We start from the raw sequence: 19806 nt of genomic DNA, 5'->3' as shown, positions 1-19806 counted from the left end.
ATCATTAAAAGTTATTTTTTAATAATATCAGTCAGCAGTTGGGAAATTGGCTTTCAGTGTACCTCGGTACACCTAGCTCCTTTTTGTATCCATTACGTGCCTGCCAACTGCTGGGGTCTTCCCAGTATTTATAATAAAGTTTAAAAAGCACAAGCACATAGAAAAAATATTTGATTGAAATAAAAAAAACAACCCTCATTAACCATTTTATTGAGAATAAAAAAAACGCTGTCATTGAAGTCCTCGTATCCGAAGTCCAACAACCGAACCTGTAAAAAAACACAAACACACAAAAATAATCAGTAACACATAAAGAAGCAAAATTATTATTCTTACCTAACCTGGGTCCAGCGCTGGAGACGCAATGTCAGCGAGCTGGGCCCTGTATCTAATCCAATCATGTGTGATACTGTCTGCTGAGCTGTGTATCTAATCCAATCATGTGTGATACTGCCTTCTGAGCCACTGTATCTAATCCTATCATGTGTGATACTGTCTGCTGAGCCACTGTATCTAATCCTATCATGTGTGACACTGTCTGCTGAGCCAATGTATCTAATCCTATCCATAGTTTATAGGGTCGTAGTGCTATAGATATGCTATGCTGTCTCATATACACACTTTTTTTTGGGCGGACACATATGTATTGGGGCTATTTCTCCTGACATTTTAAGCCCTGAGGGTATGTTCACACGGCAGCGTCTGTTACGGCTGAAATTACAGTGCTGTTTTCAGGAGAAAACAGCACCGTAATTTCAGCCGTAATGGCATGTGCAGGCGTCTTTCGCTGCGTCCATTACGGATGTAATTGGAGCTGTTTTTCTATGGAGTCCATGGAAAACGGCTCCATTTACGTCTGAAGAAGTGACAGGCACTTCTTTGACGCGGGCGCGTAAAAAAAAATGACCGTCGGCACAGAACATCGTAAGACCCATTCAAATGATTGGGCAGATGTTTGCCAACGCTTTTGAGCCGCATTTTCGGACGTAATTCAATGCTAAAACGCCCGAATTACGTCCGTAAATAGGGTGTGTGAACCCAGCCTTAGTGACGCCCCCGGCTGCTAGTGTTACATTGTTGGGTCACTTAGGAGACCCAGCGATGCAGCTGAAAGCTGCGGACCGTCGGCCATGAGAAGTTTGTGGGGGGGGGGCCCAGTAAGAATTTTTGCATCGGGGCCCATGAGCCTTTAGCTACGCCCCTGGCGGAATCCCTGTGTGTTCAGGGATTCCGCTCCTGGACAGAGTGCTTGATGTCTCTGTCCAGATCTGGGCAGTGACAAAAGGGGAAACTGCTGAAGCGGAATCCCCGAACACTCTGTGACCGGGGATTCCACACCAAGAGAAGCCAGTAACGTTCAGTGTCCATAAATGGACACAGACGACAGGGGCTTTTCCTGAAGTGGAATCACCGGCCACATGGGGATTCCCCTTCAGGAGTTGCCCCTGATGTCACTGTCCAGATATGCCCGGCCCGGAACGGATGCAAAACTAATGCAAACCGGCCGGGAAAAACGGCGGGACACTGTCGTGTGAATAAGGCCTTAGGGTATGTTCACACAATTAGCAAAAACAGTCTGAAAATACAGAGATATTCAAGGGAAAACAGCTCCTGATTTTCAGAAGTTTTTTAAGCAAACTCGTGTTTGCTCATCCACTTCTCTTCGTTACCACCCAGCTTCTGGCAGTGCACAGACAGGGCCGCCATCAGGAATTTCAGGGCCCCCTACAGCTAAATTTTCGGGGCCCCCCTACCGTGGCACCGCCTGTTAACGGTACTCCGTCCAGCACTATATCATGGTACCCAGGGCCGCCATCAGGGGGGGGGGGTATTAGGAGTACTGATGTGAGAGGCCCGGCCAAACCTAATTGAAAGGGGGGCCCGGCAAACTGCCGCGACTTGCCTTTGGTAGAAAAAAAACAGGCCCCTGCAATGGGGCCCGTTTTTTTCACCAAAAGAATGTCATGAGCTGCGGGCCCCCCTTTCAATTAGGTTTGGTCGGGCCTCTCACATCAGTACCCCTAATACCCCCCCTGATGGCGGCCCTGGGTAGCATGGGGGTCGTCATGGGGGCCGTCAAACACCGCCGCCCGTGCGACCGATCACGCGCACCCGCAAACTCCCGCGCATGCGCACCGGCGACCGCCTGGAACCGCGCACCGAATTTTGAGGCAGATTTTGACCTGCCCACACTATCTTGCCGCGTTTTTTGCCTGCGGCGATTGAGGACAGCAGACAGAAAACGCAGCGAAAAATGCATTTTCTGCCTCCCATTGATTTTGATGGGAGGTCAGAGGCGGAACCGCGGCAAGAAAGGACGTGCTGCTTTTTCTTTTTTCCGCGACTGGCTCCCATTGATTTCAGATTAAATCAATGGGAGGCGGTTTTGGAAGTTGTTTGGTGCTGATTCTGACGCAGTGTCCGAGTCAATATCAAGGGCCAAAAACTCTGTGAACTGGGCCTTATTGTTAGTGCTTATTCAGACGAACGTGTAATACATCCGTGCAACGCGCGTGATTTTCACGCGCCTCGCACGGACCTATGTTACTCTATGGGGCCATGCAGACTGTCAGTGATTTTCACGCGCCTCGCACGGACCTATGTTACTCTATGGGGTCGTGCAGACTGTCAGTGATTTTCACGCAGCGTGAGTCCGCTGCGTAAAACTCACGACATGTCCGATATTTGTGCATTGTCCGCGCATCACGCACCCATTGAAGTCAATGGGTGCGTGAAAATCACGCCCAGCACTTCCGCAGCCGTATAAACTATGAATGAAAACAGAAAAGCACCACGTGCTACAAACATACAAACAGAGTGTCATAATGATGGCGGCTGCGCGAAAACCACGCAGCCACGCATCATACGCTGCTGCCACACGGAGCTGTTATGGACCTTTTGCATGCGCAAAACACCACGTTTTTTGCGCGTGCAAAAAGCGCACGCTTGTGTGAATCCGGCCTTAGGGTAGGAACACACTAGGCATGAACGCTGCAGATTTTATGCACATTTTATTGTGGATAATCCGCAGCGTATCACAGTCGCAGCAGAGGGGGTGAGATATGAACAAATCTCATCCACACGCTGCAAAAATAATGGACCTGCAGTGTGGCTTTTGGCTTTTTAAGCCGCAGCATGTCAATGTATTCTGTGGAATCGCTGCTCCTCTGTTGCGGAAATGCTGCGGTTCTGCCGCAAAAATCACACATGAGAAAAAAAAAAAAGGCACTTTTTAAAATTTATAAAAAAGTTTAGACTTGCCCCGGCCGTAGTCCTGGTGACGCGATCCTCTATTCTTAGCGCAGCTCGGCCTCCTGTCATGACGTTTCATCCCATGTGACTGCTGCAGCGGTCACATGGTCTACAGCGTCATCCCAGGAGGCGGGGCTACGTTCAGAAGAGAGAGATGCGTCACCTAAACTACGGCCAGGGCAAGTCTAAACTTTTTTTTCCCTGCAGGATTCCCGCAGCGGACACGCCTCACCAAACCTGCGCCACTATTTGGTGCGGTTTTGCTGGCAGAATTCCCTGCGGCTACCGGGGCGGATAAGCTGTGTAGTTTTACTCAGCATATCCGCCTAGTGTGTCCCTTATGATGTCGCTCCTGGAGCTGCTGCCGCTCTCTAAATAGTCCAGTAGAATTTGGAATTATTTTTTTTTGTGAACCAGCTTAAAAAAATACAAAACTTTTGTGTCAGGGCCTGTTCACATCACCGTTCGCTTCCGTTCCATCTGAGGTTTCTGTCGGGTGAACACCGCAACGGAAAGTGAAAGTGACAGCACAGCTTCCGTTTCAGTCACCATTGATCTCAATGGTGACGGAAACATCGCTAATGGTTTCCGTTCGTCACCATTCCGGCTGGTTTTCGGACGGAATCAATAGCGCAGTCGACTGCGGTAATGGTGATGGAAACGGAAGCTGTGCTGTCACTTTCACTTTCCGTTGCGGGGTTCACCCGACAGAAACCTCAGACGGAACCCCGGAGCGGAAGCGAACGGTGATGTGAACAGGCCCTAACACAAAAGTTTTGTATTTTATTAAGCTGGTTCCCAAAAAAAAATAATTCCAAATTCTACTGAACCAATTGCCTATTTAGAGAGCGGCAGCAGCTCCAGAAGCGACATCATAAGGGACACACTAGGCGGATATGCTGAGTAAAACTACACAGCTTATCCGCCCCGGCAGCCGCAGGGAATTCTGCCAGCAAAACCGCACCAAATAGTGGCGCAGGTTTGGTGAGGCGTGTCCGCTGCGGGAATCCTGCAGGGAAAAAAAAGTTTAGACTTGCCCCGGCCGTAGTCCTGGTGACGCATCTCTCTCTTCTGAACATAGCCCCGCCTCCTGGGATGACGCTGTAGACCATGTGACCGCTGCATCAGTCACATAGGATGAAACGTCATGACAGGAGGCGGGGCTGCGCTAAGAATAGAGGATCGCGTCACCAGGACTACGGCCGGGGGAAGTCTAAACTTTATCAATTTAAAAAAGTACCTTTTTTTTTCTCATTTGTGATTTTTGCGGCAGAACCGCAGCATTTCCGCAACAGAGGAGCGGCGATTCCACAGAATACATTGACACGCTGCGGCTTAAAAAGCCAAAAGCCACACGGCAGGTCCATTATTTTTGCAGCGTGTGGATGAGATTTGTTCATATCTAACCCCCTCTGCTGCGACTGTGATACGCTGCGGATTATCCACAATAAAATGTGTTGCATAAAATCCGCAGTGTTCATGCCAAGTGTGTTCCTACCCTAAGGCCGGATTCACACGAGCATGTGCTTTTTGCACGCGCAAAAAACGTGGCGTTTTGCGCATGCAAAAGGTCCATAACAGCTCTGTGTGTCAGCAGCGTATGATGCGCGGCTGCGTGGTTTCCGCGCAGCCGCCATCATTATGACACTCTGTTTGTATGTTTGTAGCACGTGGTGCTTTTCTGTTTTCATTCATAGTTTATACGGCTGCGGAAGTGCTGGGCGGGATTTTCACCCACCCATTGACTTCAATGGGTGTGTGATGCGCCAACCACGCACAAATATAGGACATGTCGTGAGTTTTACGCAGCGGACACACGCTGCGTGAAAATCACTGACAGTCCGCACGGCCCCATAGAGTAACATAGGTCCGTGCGAGGCGCGTGAAAATCACGCGCGTTGCACGGATGTATTACACGTTCGTCTGAATAAGCCCTAACAATAAGGGGGGATTCAGACGAGCGCGATTTGCGCGCGTGCAGGCCGCGTATTTTCTGCGCATCACGCACAGCACTATAGAAGTCAATGAGGCAGTTCAAACAGTGCGTGATTCTTGCGCAGCGTTTGTTCGCTGCGTACTATACGCGACAGGTTCAAAAACTCTGCGTATTTCACGCATCACGCACCCATTGAAGTCAATGGGTGCGTGAAAATCACGCATGTCATACGCTGGCAGCAGCTGCGAACGCGCGTTTTTCACGCAGGACACGTTGTCTCAATGCAAATGAGTTTGAACTAACTAGTTGAAACCAGCAGAAAAGCAGGAAGTTGGTTAGACAGCAGGTTTTGCAAAAGAGGCCACACCGTTTGCAAAAGCACCACAAGCACTTTGCAGGCATGCCTCGGCAGATGGATGTTGGGAAGCTCATTCGGTTAGTTCAGGAGTGGCCGGAGGTCTGGAACACCCATGCGGAGTCGTACCATGACCGCACATTGAAGGAGGCAGCATGGGAGCAGATAGCAGAGGCGCTATTTGAGCAGGAGTGGGCCGACAGCCGCACCCGTGACCGGCTACAAATTGGTGAGTGGATATCTGTGTGTCGCCATTGATGTGTATAATGACATCCATATTGGATATTGCGTCCCTGCTGAATAATTGCCTGTCATTGCCAACGTTTCGGTTCAGTGCCATCTTTATATATAGTATCATCAACTTAGGCTTGTTCTTGTGTAGACGTGTGTTTAATAACACCAGTTTAGACATGCACTGTCTGTGTGCGCACTCACATCTGCTGAGTTTAATCAATGATGTGTTCTTATTCATCATACAGTGGACGATGTAAAGAGACGGTGGCGCAGCTCGAGGGACCAGTTCCGTCGAGAACATGGATCCGGCGCCCGTAGCGGAGATGGTGGTCCCCAAAAACGGCGCTACATGTACTACGACCAGCTGTTGTTCCTGCGGGAAATAATGGACATGCGACCGTAAGTACTCGTTGTTGTCCCTTTGTGGCCACGTCACCCTCCAAACATGTTACATACCCCAAAACGCCTTGGTGTTTGCACATGACATTTGTTTCCTCAACTGACGTGTCCCCTATATTATAGAACTAGCGACACTCTGGATGCTTCAGAAGAGGAGGCACGGCCCCAGTGTAGCCAGGCGTCCGAAGCCGCTGCTCCCCTGGTCGCCCTCACCCCGGAGGCCACTAGAGAGGATCCTGGTCCAGTCGCCTCAGCGCCTGAAGCAGGACAACCGGACCAAGTGGCACCTAGACAAGCAGCACCCCGCCGCAGACGTCCTGGTAACCCACCCGCAGCTGCACAGGTGGACGCCCGTGTTCTGGAGTACCTGCGCCGTGCAGCCGATGAGGACCAGCACGATTTTTTTTGCCGGAGCATGGCACCTTTGATGCGGCGGGTACCAGAGGATAGGTTGGTGCGGCTGCAAATAAATATGCTGTCTTTAATCGACTGTGCGACACCCCCGCTAAGTCCAGGCCGGTGCTTTACTTCTCTGGAGCACTGGCGTAGTGTATATATGCCCTCAGCGCGTGCCCATGTGCCAAGGCCCTCCCAACCTGCCCCCGTCTTCTCGCAGATGGCGCAATACCCTCCTGCCCCAAGATACCTCTCCCCTGCCCCAATGCCTGGGCCAGTCCATCACTTTCCTCAATACTCCATACCTGGGCCAAGTTTACAGGCTCACATGCAGCCTCAGGGTTACCACCCGCAGTATCAACCCCAATATGCTGTGCAGGAACAGGCTCCTCAGGGCCGGGGACAGCAGAGTGGTGCGGAACGGTCGGGTTACAGCTCGCCGACCCATGCCTATCAGAATCTTTAGGGGCTCTTTTTTTCTACCGACACATGTTAGAAATCGATGACATGCTAGGAATTTGTTGTATATGCATCATGTTGGTGCACTTTTTTGTTCGGGTATGTTTTCCCGCCTCTGTATTTATTTGGCTGATATGGCGAGTATGTGCCACAAACATGACTACTACTAAAGTTCGATATTTTGAAGTTCTGTGTGGACAATCCTTTTGTTACCTTGCACACCTTTTCTACTGCCTCTACCGCTAGGAGGTGCTGTTGCCTTAGAGGTTGTGACGGTATTAGATTTCTCCACCACATCTTTGAGGTCTTCGTTGTTCGGAAGGGGTTTGGAATACCAGGAACTCAGCTGTAATTAGTATAGTTATTGTTTGGCCAGAACTAACTTTACTCCCCCCGAAACGCTCACATACATATAGGCCAGGAAATACATAGTTTCCACAAGAGGATGTGATGTCCATGCATTCCTGCCGTCTAAAAAGGGTATTCCAAGCGCCTACCGAGCTTTAAGCTCGCAACCCACGTCAAGGGGCCTCAAGTTTTGCGAGTCCCTAACCCTCCCCCACACCCCCCCCCACCAAAAAAGGCCTTGAGGGATAAACAGACGTTCTCTCAAATAAGATTAACTTCACCACAACTCAAATGGCAGCGTTCTGGCAGGTCACTTCTCAAGCCTGCCTGGCAAAATACTCGGCAAATTGGTGGCGCACTCGCTGCCCACATGTCGGTGGCCGGCCAGGCCGAGCAGCCTGGCTCAGGCTGGTGGTGGGTGCAGATGTTCCCATATATTCCACATCATGAGCGGCATCATTGATGCGGGTAAAGTTGTGCAGCACAACACAGGCTTTGATCACGCATGTGACATTTGACGGCGACAATTGCATTGATGTCATCAGGACCCTCCACTTGCTGGTCATGATGCCAAAGGCACATTCCACGACTTTCCGTGCTCTGCATAGTCGCTGATTGAAAATGCGCCTACGGTTATCCATGCCCCTCCGCGCAAATGGCCGCATTACGTGTTTGCTGAGGGCAAAACCTTCATCTGCAACCATAACATAAGGAAGGGGTGGCCCGCTGGTGCCAGGGAGGATGCTAGGCTCGGGGACATCAAGTTGGTTGGACATTAGACGCTGTGCCATTCTAGATGAGCGAAAAATGCGTGCATCCGCCGAGCTGCCATAGGACCCGATGTCCACGATGGTAAAGCAGAAATTACAGTCCGACAACGCAAGCAAAACTATTGAAAAATACTGCTTGTAATTGAAGTAGCGAGAGCCAGAGTGGGGCGGTTTCTGCACACGGATGTGCTTCCCATCGAGTGCACCAATACAGTTAGGAAATTGGGTGTCGCGTTCAAACTGCTGCGCTATGCGAAGCCAGTGTTGGGCCGTAGGCTGAGGGATCACGCTGCTCTTCAATCTCTGCCACAGGACCACACAGGTTGCTGGGACAATGCCGCAAATAGTGGAGACTCCAATTAGGAATTCAAAATGAAGGGCATGGTAGCTAATGCCGGTCGCCAAAAAACTACAGAAATTCATACAAGCAAAGCACAAAGAAAACATGTTAGTTTAGGACATTAAGGACATTAAAAAAGGTGTAACCTGGCTCACAAAACTGCACATACCGTAACGTCAGAAGGAGACGCTCCTCGGGGGAAATACAGCGTCGCATGTTTGTGTTCTGATAGGTTATTCCAGGCCGAACCAGCTCCAGCAGCATATCAAAGGCATGCACAGACAGGCGGCAAAAGGCCCGAAATTTCTCAGGGTGACGACGGAGGTCAGCAAAGAGGATATGAAAATGCCCTTTAGAGGTGCGTTGGGCCACTATTGGGTGAACCCACATCCTACCTGATCTCCGCCGGTGTGGCCGTAGAGGGCTACCTCGTTGCCCAAACCTACGGGATATCATCCATGCTAATAGCACACGGGCCAGAGAGCTAGGTGGCATCAATGCAGTCTGGCAGACAAACTTCACTAAAATACTGGTAGAAACAGTGGGTTGCATCCAAAGCACACAAATGAATTAACACAGGTGCACACATGAAGCAGGGGTATTGCATTAATGGCCCTTTTGAAGCCTGGCGTAAACAGAACAGCTGAGTGCGTTTTTTCCACGCGCGGGAAAAACGCATGTCTTACGCGCGTATTACACGCATACATCGTTCAAAAACGCATTGGCCACGCTGCTGACACACTCGCAAAACGCTGCGTTGTTTGCGCGCGCAAAAACGCAACGTTCGTGTGAATCTCCCCTAAGGCCCAGTTCACAGAGTTTTTGGGCCTTGATATTGACTCGGACGCTGCGTCAGAATCAGCACCAAAAAACTTCCAAAACCGCCTCCCATTGATTTAATCTGAAATCAATGGGAGCCAGTTGCGGAAAAAAGAAAAAGCAGCACGTCCTTTCTTGCCGCGGTTCCGCCTCTGACCTCCCATCGAAATCAATGGGAGGCAGAAAATGCCTTTTTCGCTGCGTTTTTTGTCTGCTGTCCTCAATCGCCGCGAGCAAAAAACGCAGCAAAAAACGCGGCAAGATAGTGTGGGCAGGTCAAAATCAAGATTTTTTTTTGCCTGCAAAATACTGTGTGAACAGGGCCATACATAAACAGCACTTTGAGATAATTTACTCACCGTGTCAGAAGAGCTGCTCCCACTCAAGTCCTTTTCCGGCGATGTCTTCCAGGCGAGGTCTTCGGTCCAGACGTCCAGTCCTTCACCTCCAGCCAGGCTCCAGGTAAGTTTTGTCCATGTGTGTCCGCGGCTGCGCGCGCGGCCGATCGCGGGTGCGCGCGCGGCCGATCGCGGGTGCGCGCGCGGGCGGTCTCCAGTGCGGGCGTTCGTGGGTGCGCGCTCGCGAGTGCGCACGCGCAGGAGTTTCCTTGTGCGCGCGATCGGGTGCGCGCGCGCGGGCGGACTGTTTGACCGCCCCCCATGACGAGGGGAGGGGGCCCGCAGCAGCAGCAGCAGCAGCTCACGACATTCTTTTGGTGAAAAAAACGGGCCCCATTACAGGGGCCCGTTTTTTCCTACCAAAAGAATGTTGCGGCAGTTGCCGGGCCCCCCTTTCAGTTAGGTTTGGCCGGGCCCCTCACACCACTACCCCTAATACCCCCCTGATGGCGGCCCTGTGCACAGACACACAGCGTGTCCTCGCGAGATCATGCTGTGACGTCACTCACTTCCTCCCACAGGAACTTCATCGCATCGGACGAGCGAGGACACGCTGTGTGTCTGTGAATTGCCAGAAGCTGGGTGGTAACGAAGAGAAGTGGATGATGCTGATTCGTCAGCATCATACACTTCCATTCACAACGCCCAGCTAGTAAAAGAAGTAAAAACGCCCCGATGTACACACATAATACACGTCCAGTTGGACATAACTTTAAACACGCCCAGTTGTACTTAAGAAAGGCTCATTTGCATAAATATAAAAATGCTCATAACTTGGCCAAAAATGCTTGTTTTTTAAAAAAAAAAAACGTTGCTGTTATCTACATTACAGCGCCGATCTGCTGCAATAGGAGATAGGGGTTTGAAAATCTGGTGACAGAGCCTCTTTAAGGCCCCTTCACATCGTATTGTTGCCCTAAGTTTATCGTGTAGTCAGGAAATCTCCTACCTTACAGTATAAACAACGTAGACGATAATTCACAGGGCTCCATTATGTCCTTTTAGCCTCCGTCGGGCTGGTGGACGTCGGTTTACCTTCTTTTTGAAGGATGAAATGGCGTAGTAAACTTTTTTATTCCGGAGTCCCCAGGCAGCATCACAAGTGCTCTACCCGTGGACTTTGTCCCTGGGAGCTCCTGACATCACTGTCCATATATGTAAAGTGACATCAGGGGATTCTCCAGGGCCGGAATCCCTGGCCAGAATGTTGCCGACGCTCCGGCCGTGTACTCAGGCTTTGTGCAGCTTCGGACGTCACTTTATGTATATGGACATCAGGAGCAGCGCCATAGTCCCTGGGCAGAGCGCTAGTAGAAGGCTCCAGCCCTGTTCATGGACAGTGACTTCAGTAGTTTCCCCTGGGCCATTCCCCAGGCGACGTATCCCACTATATGCCATACAGTCGGATACGTTTTAGCTAAATAGATCAAAATCCGGAGCATGAACCGGTCACTGCCGGCTCCATGGTTTCCGTCACTGTAATTGACATCTGCACCAAAATCATTTAATGCGAATAACGTACAAACGTGAGCGCCACACTTTCCGTTGCCCAACCCTGGTAATGGAGTGGGGGGGGCCCAGACATCATGGCTGTATGGGGCCCAGAAATTCCTGATGGCGGCCCTGGCAACAGGTACCTATACGAACTATAGACTTTCACCTGCGTCCTGATGGCCAGCTGCCTTACCGCCAAGGCGGTACGACTGTTATGAAAGTTTTATTTTAAATTGATACTAATTTGATGCAATGAAATTAAATATAATCTCAGTATTTTGTGTAAGATATTCACTGTCATGTGCAAAATGTCACCTGTTTTGTGGTTAAAGGCTATATAAGCCAGAGCTTATGGAATAGTCTCCTCACCAGTGAGAATAAAACTCTTATTGAGATGAAAACTTGAATCACTATTGATAAAGCATGGAAAAATCTTCTATCAACGACCCAGTAGGTCCACAGACCCTTCGTGACAGTACGCTCAGGCCATGGACCCCGCTGGTCAATTCAAGACCATGACGACGTCACAGGAAATGTAAGCGGATATGCTAGACCTCCGATCTCAACAGGACCAACTGCTCCAGGCGTTGAACATCCTTGCACGTCGGCAGGAGGCACAAGCTGATGTTCCTCCTACTACACCTCCTGGCAGTGTTGATCCTCAGACTACACCTCTTGGCAGTGTTGACCCGCGTGTTCCTTTGCCACTTCCTGACCGCTATGATGGAGAAGCAAGTATTTGTCGTGGATTTCTTAATCAATGCCAGATCCACCTCAGCCTGTATAATAGGACATTTTCGTCTGATGGCGCAAGGGTCGCTTTCATCATCTCTCTCCTCACTGCCAAGGCTCTTACATGGGCGAACCCTATCTGGGAGAGACAAGGTCCAGAGACCTGTGACTTCCAAGCCTTCCTCCGTACTTTTCGCATGGTGTTTGAGGAGCTTGGACGGGTTTCATCTGCAGCGTCATCTTTGATTAACCTACGCCGGGGAGACACCTCCGTGAGTGAGTACGCCATCCACTTCCGCACCCTGGTGGGAGAGCTGTTATGGAGCAATGAGGCCCAGGTGGCTGCATTCTGGAATGAACTGGCTTCTAGAATTAAGTACTAACTTGCCGCTCGAGATTTGCCATCTACCCTGGACGACCTCATTCTTCTGTCTGCCTGGATTGATATATGGATCCGAGAACGCCTCCAAGAGGTTCGACAGGAGGGAGTCCTTCCCAGTTTGGCTCCTATTTTGCAGCAACCCTTGCTGTCCTCAGATGTCGATCTTCACAAGGAGTCTGTGATGATGGACCAGTGTAAGTTATCCACCCAGGAGAAACAACGCAGACGCACGTCTGGACTCAGTCTTTATTGCGGCCTCGGTGGCTATCTTGTGCGCCTGTGTCCCCAGAGATCCAAAAACCTAGGGTTGCTAGGACTGACAACCTTGGGTAAGAATGGACTTCCGTCTAGATTGTCCATACCTGTGACCATAGTGTCCGGCGAGAAAACGCATCAGGTCTTTGCGTATCTGGACTCTGGATCCGCTGCTAATTTCATCCGTAGAGACCTGGTGGACCTCCTACAATTACCTACCACCCCTCTGGAGAACCCGTTGACAGTTGCTTCAGTGAATGGACTACCTCTGCCGGACCCAGTTATAGCTGTGACCAAGCCACTGAGGCTCCAAGTGGGAGCCCTTCACTCCGAACTTCTGCCTTTCTATGTGCTATCCAAAGCTGTTAACCCTGTGTTACTGGGCCTGCCTTTTGTTCCGACTGTATGCCCCAGTCCTGAACTGGAATTCTGGAGAGGTTCTCCAGTGGGGCCCTGAGTGTCAAGGTCGTTGCCTGGTGCAGATTCGTTCGGCTCAGCCTTCACTGCCTCGGTCATTGGCAGGATTGCCGAGTCATTATGCTGCATTTTCGAACGTCTTCAGAAAGAGGGAGGTGGAGACATTGACTCCACATTGGGCATATGACTGCCCTATTGAGTTGATTCTTGGTGCACCCCGTGGTAGGTATATCCTCTCTCCTTGCCAGAAACTATGTCCATGTCTGCCTATGTGAAAGAGAACTTGGAGAGGGGCTTCATATGAAAGTCTTCCTCCCCGGCAGGAGCCGGGTTCTTCTTTGTCAAAAAGAAAGATGGCTCTCTTCGTCCTTGTATCGACTACCGAGGTCTCAACCAGATCACGGTGAAGAATAAATATCCGTTGCCACTGATCTCTGAACTGTTTGATCGGAGCTTGCTGCTCACAGAGCATGCAGTTAGTGGGTTACAACTGGAGGGTGAAGACATGGGTGAGCAGGATCAGGTAAGTAGCTGGGTTAATGTAGTTAGGGGCAGTAGAAAGGGGTCAAAGACAAGGAAGGCTGATCCGGTTTCTGACATTCCAGGCAAAATTGCCAAGTTGGGTGATGATGCGAGGGTGTCAGTCTCAGAAATGGCAGCCCTAGTGGATACTGATCTCCCTAACAGCCGGGAGAACAGCCCAGCTAGTAGTCGGCGGGATGGTAATGCAGGTAAGCCAAGACAATTGATAGTCGTAGGGGATTCTATAATCAGGAAGACGGATAGAATTATTTGTCGCCAAGACCACCTCAACCGAATGGTTTGCTGTCTCCCTGGTGCCAGGGTTCGGCATGTGGTGGAACGGGTGGACAAATTGCTGGGAGGGGCTGGTGATGATCCAGCTGTCGTGGTCCATGTCGGTACCAACGACAGAATAAATGGTAGGTGGAGGAGCCTTAAGAATAATTTTAAAGAACTAGGCTACAAGCTGAAGGGAAGGACCTCCAAGGTTGTATTCTCAGGAATACTGCCTGTGCCATGCGCATCACAGGAAAGACAGCGGGAGCTTAGGGAGTTAAATGCATGGCTGAAGTCTTGGTGTAGAGGAGAAGGATTTGGGTTCCTAGAGCACTGGGCTGACTTTTCATTGGGGTACAAACTGTATTCTGCAGATGATTTGCACCTAAATGGAAGGGGGTCCGCTGTGCTGGGGGAGAGAATTCTAGCTGGGGTGGCGGAGTATTTAAACTAGGGCTGAGGAGGGAGGTCAATGTAGAAAAAAAAGGGGTAGCCAGGTTAGAGAGGGGTCAGACTATATTGGTGGGGGGAGAAACAGAATGTGGGGAGAGGACTGGACAACAGGATAAGGAGATCCTTTCGTTACAAAACATCAGTGTAAATAAAAAGGACCGATTAATGTCAAATCACATTTCTGATAATAAAAGTGAAAAACTGACAGGCAAGTTAAAGTGTATGTTCACAAATGCCAGAAGTCTAGCAAGTAAAATGGGGGAGCTGGAGGCCTTGATACTGGAAGAAAATATAGATATAGTTGGTGTTGCTGAAACATGGCTGGACTCTTCACATGACTGGGCTGTAAATCTACAGGGTTTTACACTTTTTCGTAAAGACAGGACAAATAGGAAAGGTGGTGGTGTATGTCTGTATGTGAGAAGTGATATGAAGGCGAGTGTGAAAGAGACAATAGTGGGTGAAGACTGTGAGGAGGTTGAAACCTTGTGGGTGGAACTAGAAAGGGAGGTAAACACTGAAAAAATGACTTTTGGTGTAATCTATAGACCCCCCAATATAACTGAGGAGATGGAAGTTCAGCTATATAAACAGATGGAGCGGGCTGCACAGGCGGGTACTGTAGTGATAATGGGAGATTTTAATTTCCGGGATATTAATTGGTGTCATGGTTCGGCTTCAACTGCAAAGGGGAGACATTTCCTCAACCTGTTGCAGGAAAATTTTATGGGCCAGTTTGTGGAAGACCCGACTAGAGGTGAAGCTCTGTTGGATCTGGTCATTTCTAATAATGCAGATCTTGTTGGGAATGTCAATGTTCGTGAAAACCTCGGTAACAGTGATCACAATATAGTTACATTTTACCTATACTGTAAAAAACAAACGCAGGCTGGGAGGGCAAAAACATTTAATTTTAAGAAAGCCAATTTCCCCAGGATGAGGGCTGCAATTCAGGATATGGACTGGGAAGAACTAATGTCAAATAATGGAACAAATGATAAATGGGAGATTTTCAAATCTACTTTGAGTTATTATAGTGCAAAATTTATTCCTACAGGTAATAAGTATAAACGACTCAAATTAAACCCCACATGGCTTACACCTTCTGTGAAAGGGGCAATACATGACAAAAAAAGGGCATTTAAAAAATACAAATCTGAGGGTACAGCTGTAGCCTTTGTAAAATATAAAGAGCTTAATAAAATCTGTAAAAATGTAATAAAATTAGCAAAAATACAAAATGAAAGGCAGGTGGCCAAGGATAGTAAAACAAATCCTAAAAAATTCTTCAAGCATATAAATGCAAAAAAGCCAAGGTCTGAACATGTAGGACCCCTAGATAATGGTAATGGGGAGTTGATCACAGGGGATCAAGAGAAGGCAGAGTTACTAAATGGGTTCTTTAGCTCTGTATATACAACTGAAGAAAGAGCAGCTGATGTAGCCGGTGACAGTGCTGTTAATATATCGGCTGATATACTGAATTGGATGAATGTAGAGATGGTCCAAGCTAAATTAAATAAAATAAATGTGCACAAGGCTCCGGGACCAGATGGGTTACACCCTAGAATTCTTAAAGAGCTTAGTTCAGTTATTTCTGTCCCCCTTTTCATAATATTCAGAGAATCTCTAGTGACTGGTATAGTGCCAAGGGACTGGCGCAGGGCAAATGTGGTGCCTATTTTCAAAAAGGGCTCTAGGTCTTCCCCGGGTAATTATAGACCAGTAAGCTTAACATCCATCGTGGGGAAAATGTTTGAGGGGCTATTGAGGGACTATATACAGGATTATGTGACAATAAATAGCATTATAAGTGACAGCCAGCACGGTTTTACTAAGGACAGAAGTTGTCAAACTAACCTAATCTGTTTTTATGAAGAGGTAAGCAGAAGTCTAGACAGAGGGGCCGCTGTGGATTTAGTGTTTTTGGACTTTGCAAAGGCATTTGACACTGTCCCCCATAGACGCCTAATGGGTAAATTACGGACTATAGGTTTAGAAAATATAGTTTGTAATTGGATTGAGAATTGGCTCAAGGACCGTATCCAGAGAGTTGTGGTCAATGATTCCTTCTCTGAATGGTCCCCGGTAATAAGTGGTGTACCCCAGGGTTCAGTGCTGGGACCCCTATTATTCAACTTATTTATTAATGATATAGAGGATGGGATTAATAGCACTATTTCTATTTTTGCAGATGACACCAAGCTATGTAATATAGTTCAGACTATGGAAGATGTTTGTGAATTGCAGGCAGATTTAAACAAACTAAGTGTTTGGGCGTCCACTTGGCAAATGAAGTTTAATGTAGATAAATGTAAAGTTATGCATCTGGGTACCAACAACCTGCATGCATCATATGTCCTAGGGGGAGCTACACTGGCGGATTCACTTGTTGAGAAGGATCTGGGTGTTCTTGTAAATCATAAACTCAATAACAGCATGCAGTGTCAATCAGCTGCTTCAAAGGCCAGCAAGATATTGTCGTGTATTAAAAGAGGCATGGACTCGCGGGACAGAGATGTAATATTGCCACTTTACAAAGCATTAGTGAGGCCCCATCTAGAATATGCAGTTCAGTTCTGGGCTCCAGTTCATAGAAAGGATGCCCTGGAGTTGGAAAAAATACAAAGAAGAGCAACGAAGCTAATAAGGGGCATGGAGAATTTAAGTTATGAGGAAAGATTGAAAGAATTAAACCTATTTAGCCTTGAAAAAAGACGACTAAGGGGGGACATGATTAACTTATATAAATATATTAATGGCGCATACAAAAAATATGGTGATATCCTGTTCCTTGTAAAACCCCCTCAAAAAACAAGGGGGCACTCCCTCCGTCTGGAGAAAAAAAGGTTCAAGCTGCAGAGGCGACAAGGCTTCTTTACAGTAAGAACGGTGAATTTATGGAATAGCCTACCGCAGGAGCTGGTCACAGCAGGGACAGTAGATGGCTTTAAAAAAGGGTTAGATAATTTCCTAGAACAAAAAAATATTAGCTCCTATGTGTAGAAATTTTTCCTTCCCTTTTCCCTTCCCTTGGTTGGACTTGATGGACATGTGTCTTTTTTTAGCCGTACTAACTATGTAACTACTATGTAACTATGTATACGTGGTATCAGGATTTTTTCTAAACTAGACCTGCGTGGGGCTTACAACCTAGTCCGGATTTGCCAGGGTGATGAATGGAAGACTGCATTTAACACCCATGATGGACACTATGAGTATCTAGTAATGCCCTTCGGCCTTTGTAATGCTCCCGCGGTCTTCCAGGAGTTCGTGAATTACATTTTACGTGACCTCCTCTTTGTTTATGTTGTGGTCTATCTTGATGACATCTTGATTTTTTTTCTCCAGATCCTATGACGCACCAGAGACATGTCCATCAAGTTCTGCTACGGTTAAGGGAGAATTGTCTGTACGCCAAGTTGGAGAAGTGCGTGTTTGACAAAGATGCTCTACCCTTCCTGGGCTACATCGTCTCGAATCAAGGTATCGAGATGGATCCTGAGAAGGTAAAGTCTGTTCTGGAATGGCCACACCCTCAAGGCTTGAGGGCCATACAGCGCTTTCTGGGATTCGCTAATTTTTACTGGCAGTTTATTCCAAACTTCTCACTGACTTCTCTCATCTCTAACCTTACTAAGAAGCATATGAACGCCAAGGTGTGGACTCCCGAGGCAGAGTCCGCATTCAATAGCCTGAACAGTGCCTTCACGTCAGCCTCTATCCTCCATCATCCGGATGTCTCCCTGCAGTTCTCGTTGGAGGTGGACGCCTCCTCTGTCGGTGCTGGTACACTCCTGTTCCAGAGAGGTCCCAAGGGCAAGTCAAGGGTATGTGGATATTTTTTTAAGCTCTTCTCTTCCGCAGAACACAACTACTCGATTGGGGATTGGGAGTTACTGGCCATCAAATTGGCCCTGGAAGAATGGAGACATCTACTAGAGGGCACAGCTCATCCGATCCTGATTTTTACAGACCACAAGAATCTGACATAACTCCAGACGGCCCAATGGCTGAACCCTCATCAGGCCAGGTGGTCACTGTTCTTTACAAGGTTCCAGTTTGAGCTCCATTATCGCCCGACCGACAAGAATGTGAGGGCCGATGCCTTGTCCAGGTCTTTCGAGATGGAAAACACCTTGGAGGGTCCACAGAATATTATTGATCCGTCTTGCATTATCTCTGTCAATCCCCTGCAAGTTGGGGACATTCCTCCAGGAAGGACGTTTGTGTGCCTGGCTGATCGTGGAAGAATCCTCCGCTGCGGATACTCCTCTAGACTGGCAGGTCACGTGGGGCTCCGTAAGACCCAGGATCTGATTGCTCGTCATTTCTGGTGGCCCACGCTGCCTAAGGACATTATGGACTTCGTTTCTTCCTGTTCTGTATGTGCAGCCAACAAGGCCACTCACTCCAGACCTGCTGGTCTGCTCCAGCCATTGCCTGTGCCCAATGCTCCCTAGCAGCATATAGCTATGGACTTTATTACAGACCTGCCTCTCTCTGCTGGATGCAGTGCTGTCCGGGTGGTGGTGGACCGATTTTCGAAGATGGCGCACTTCGTTCCTCTGACCGGCCTTCCTTCTGCTCCTCAGCTGGCCAAGCTGTTCATCCAGCACATCTTCCGTCTGCACAGCTTGCCGCAGCATATTGTGTCTGATCAGGGGGTTCAGTTTACCTCGAAGTTCTGGAGAGCCCTCTGCAGACTCCTCGGTGTGAAATTGGACTTTTCATCAGCCTACCATCCTCAGTCCAATGGTCAGTTCAAGAAAATCAATCAGATCTTGGAGAACTACCTATACCACTTCATTTCCAAGCAGCATGATGACTGGGTGCAGTTGCTCCCATGGGCAGAATTCTCCTACAATAATCACACCAGCGAGTTAACAAGGAATACGCCGTTCTTCATTGTTTACGGCCAGCACCCACAAATTCCTTTCCCGGTGCCCGATACTTCCGAGGTTCCAGTGGCTGACTCCACCTTTAGAGACTTCCTTCAGATCTGGCAGCAGACTCGATCCTCCATCCTAATGGCAGTCGACCGCATGAAATGGAAGGCTGACACAAGGAGACGAGAACCTACTCAGTTTCTTCCTGGCACGAGGGTCTGGCTGTCTTTCAGGAATATCCGACTAAGGGTGCCATCATGCAAATTTGGTCCCAGGTTCCTTGGACCCTTTGAGATCCTACAGCAGATCAACCCTGTCGCCTATAAGCTTCGGCTTCCTCCTATCCTCAAGATCCCCGACTCCTTCCATGTCTCCCTCCTGAAGCCGGTGGTTCTGAACCGTTACACCAAGACTCCTAGCCCTGTGGTTGCCTCCAGCGGCCCTTCAGACACCTCTAAGGTTCAGGAGATCCTGGACACCAAAAAAGTGAGAGGAAAGATCTTTTATTTGGTGGATTGGAGGGGGTTTGGTTCTGAAGAAAGGTCTTTGGAGCCAGAGGTGAACCTCAATGCTCCTGCTCTTCTGAAGAAGTTTCTCTCTCGCTCTGGTCCCAAGAAGAGGGGGCGTAAGAGGGGGGATACTGTAATGTCCGTGGCTGCGGGCTGTCAGCTCCAATCCCC

General features: G+C 48.8%; 1 protein-coding gene across 1 annotated transcript; it reads left to right on the top strand.

Moving 5' to 3' along the window:
- The first annotated feature begins 5588 nt into the window (after window positions 1-5588).
- LOC142760415 (uncharacterized) lies at window positions 5589-7217 on the top strand. The gene is made up of 3 exons (XM_075863601.1): window positions 5589-5772; window positions 6023-6176; window positions 6300-7217. Exons 1-3 carry the CDS (start codon window positions 5589-5591, stop codon window positions 7036-7038), a joined length of 1077 nt encoding a protein of 358 aa, XP_075719716.1. The 3' UTR covers window positions 7039-7217.
- Window positions 7218-19806: the final 12589 nt, after the last annotated feature.

This window comes from Rhinoderma darwinii, chromosome 4, assembly GCF_050947455.1.
Source record: "Rhinoderma darwinii isolate aRhiDar2 chromosome 4, aRhiDar2.hap1, whole genome shotgun sequence".
Lineage (NCBI taxonomy): Eukaryota > Metazoa > Chordata > Amphibia > Anura > Rhinodermatidae > Rhinoderma > Rhinoderma darwinii.
Note: the sequence above shows the minus strand (reverse complement) of the source record. Positions and strands in the feature narration are given on the sequence as shown.

Excerpts from the sequence above, each read along its gene's own strand:
- LOC142760415 (XM_075863601.1), top strand. The coding sequence starts at position 5,589 with ATGCCTCGGCAGATGGATGTTGGGAAGCTCATTCGGTTAGTTCAGGAG. Across the intron at positions 5,773-6,022 it reads CCGTGACCGGCTACAAATTG|TGGACGATGTAAAGAGACGG; the intron begins GTGAGTGGATAT and ends TTCATCATACAG. Across the intron at positions 6,177-6,299 it reads GAAATAATGGACATGCGACC|AACTAGCGACACTCTGGATG; the intron begins GTAAGTACTCGT and ends CCTATATTATAG.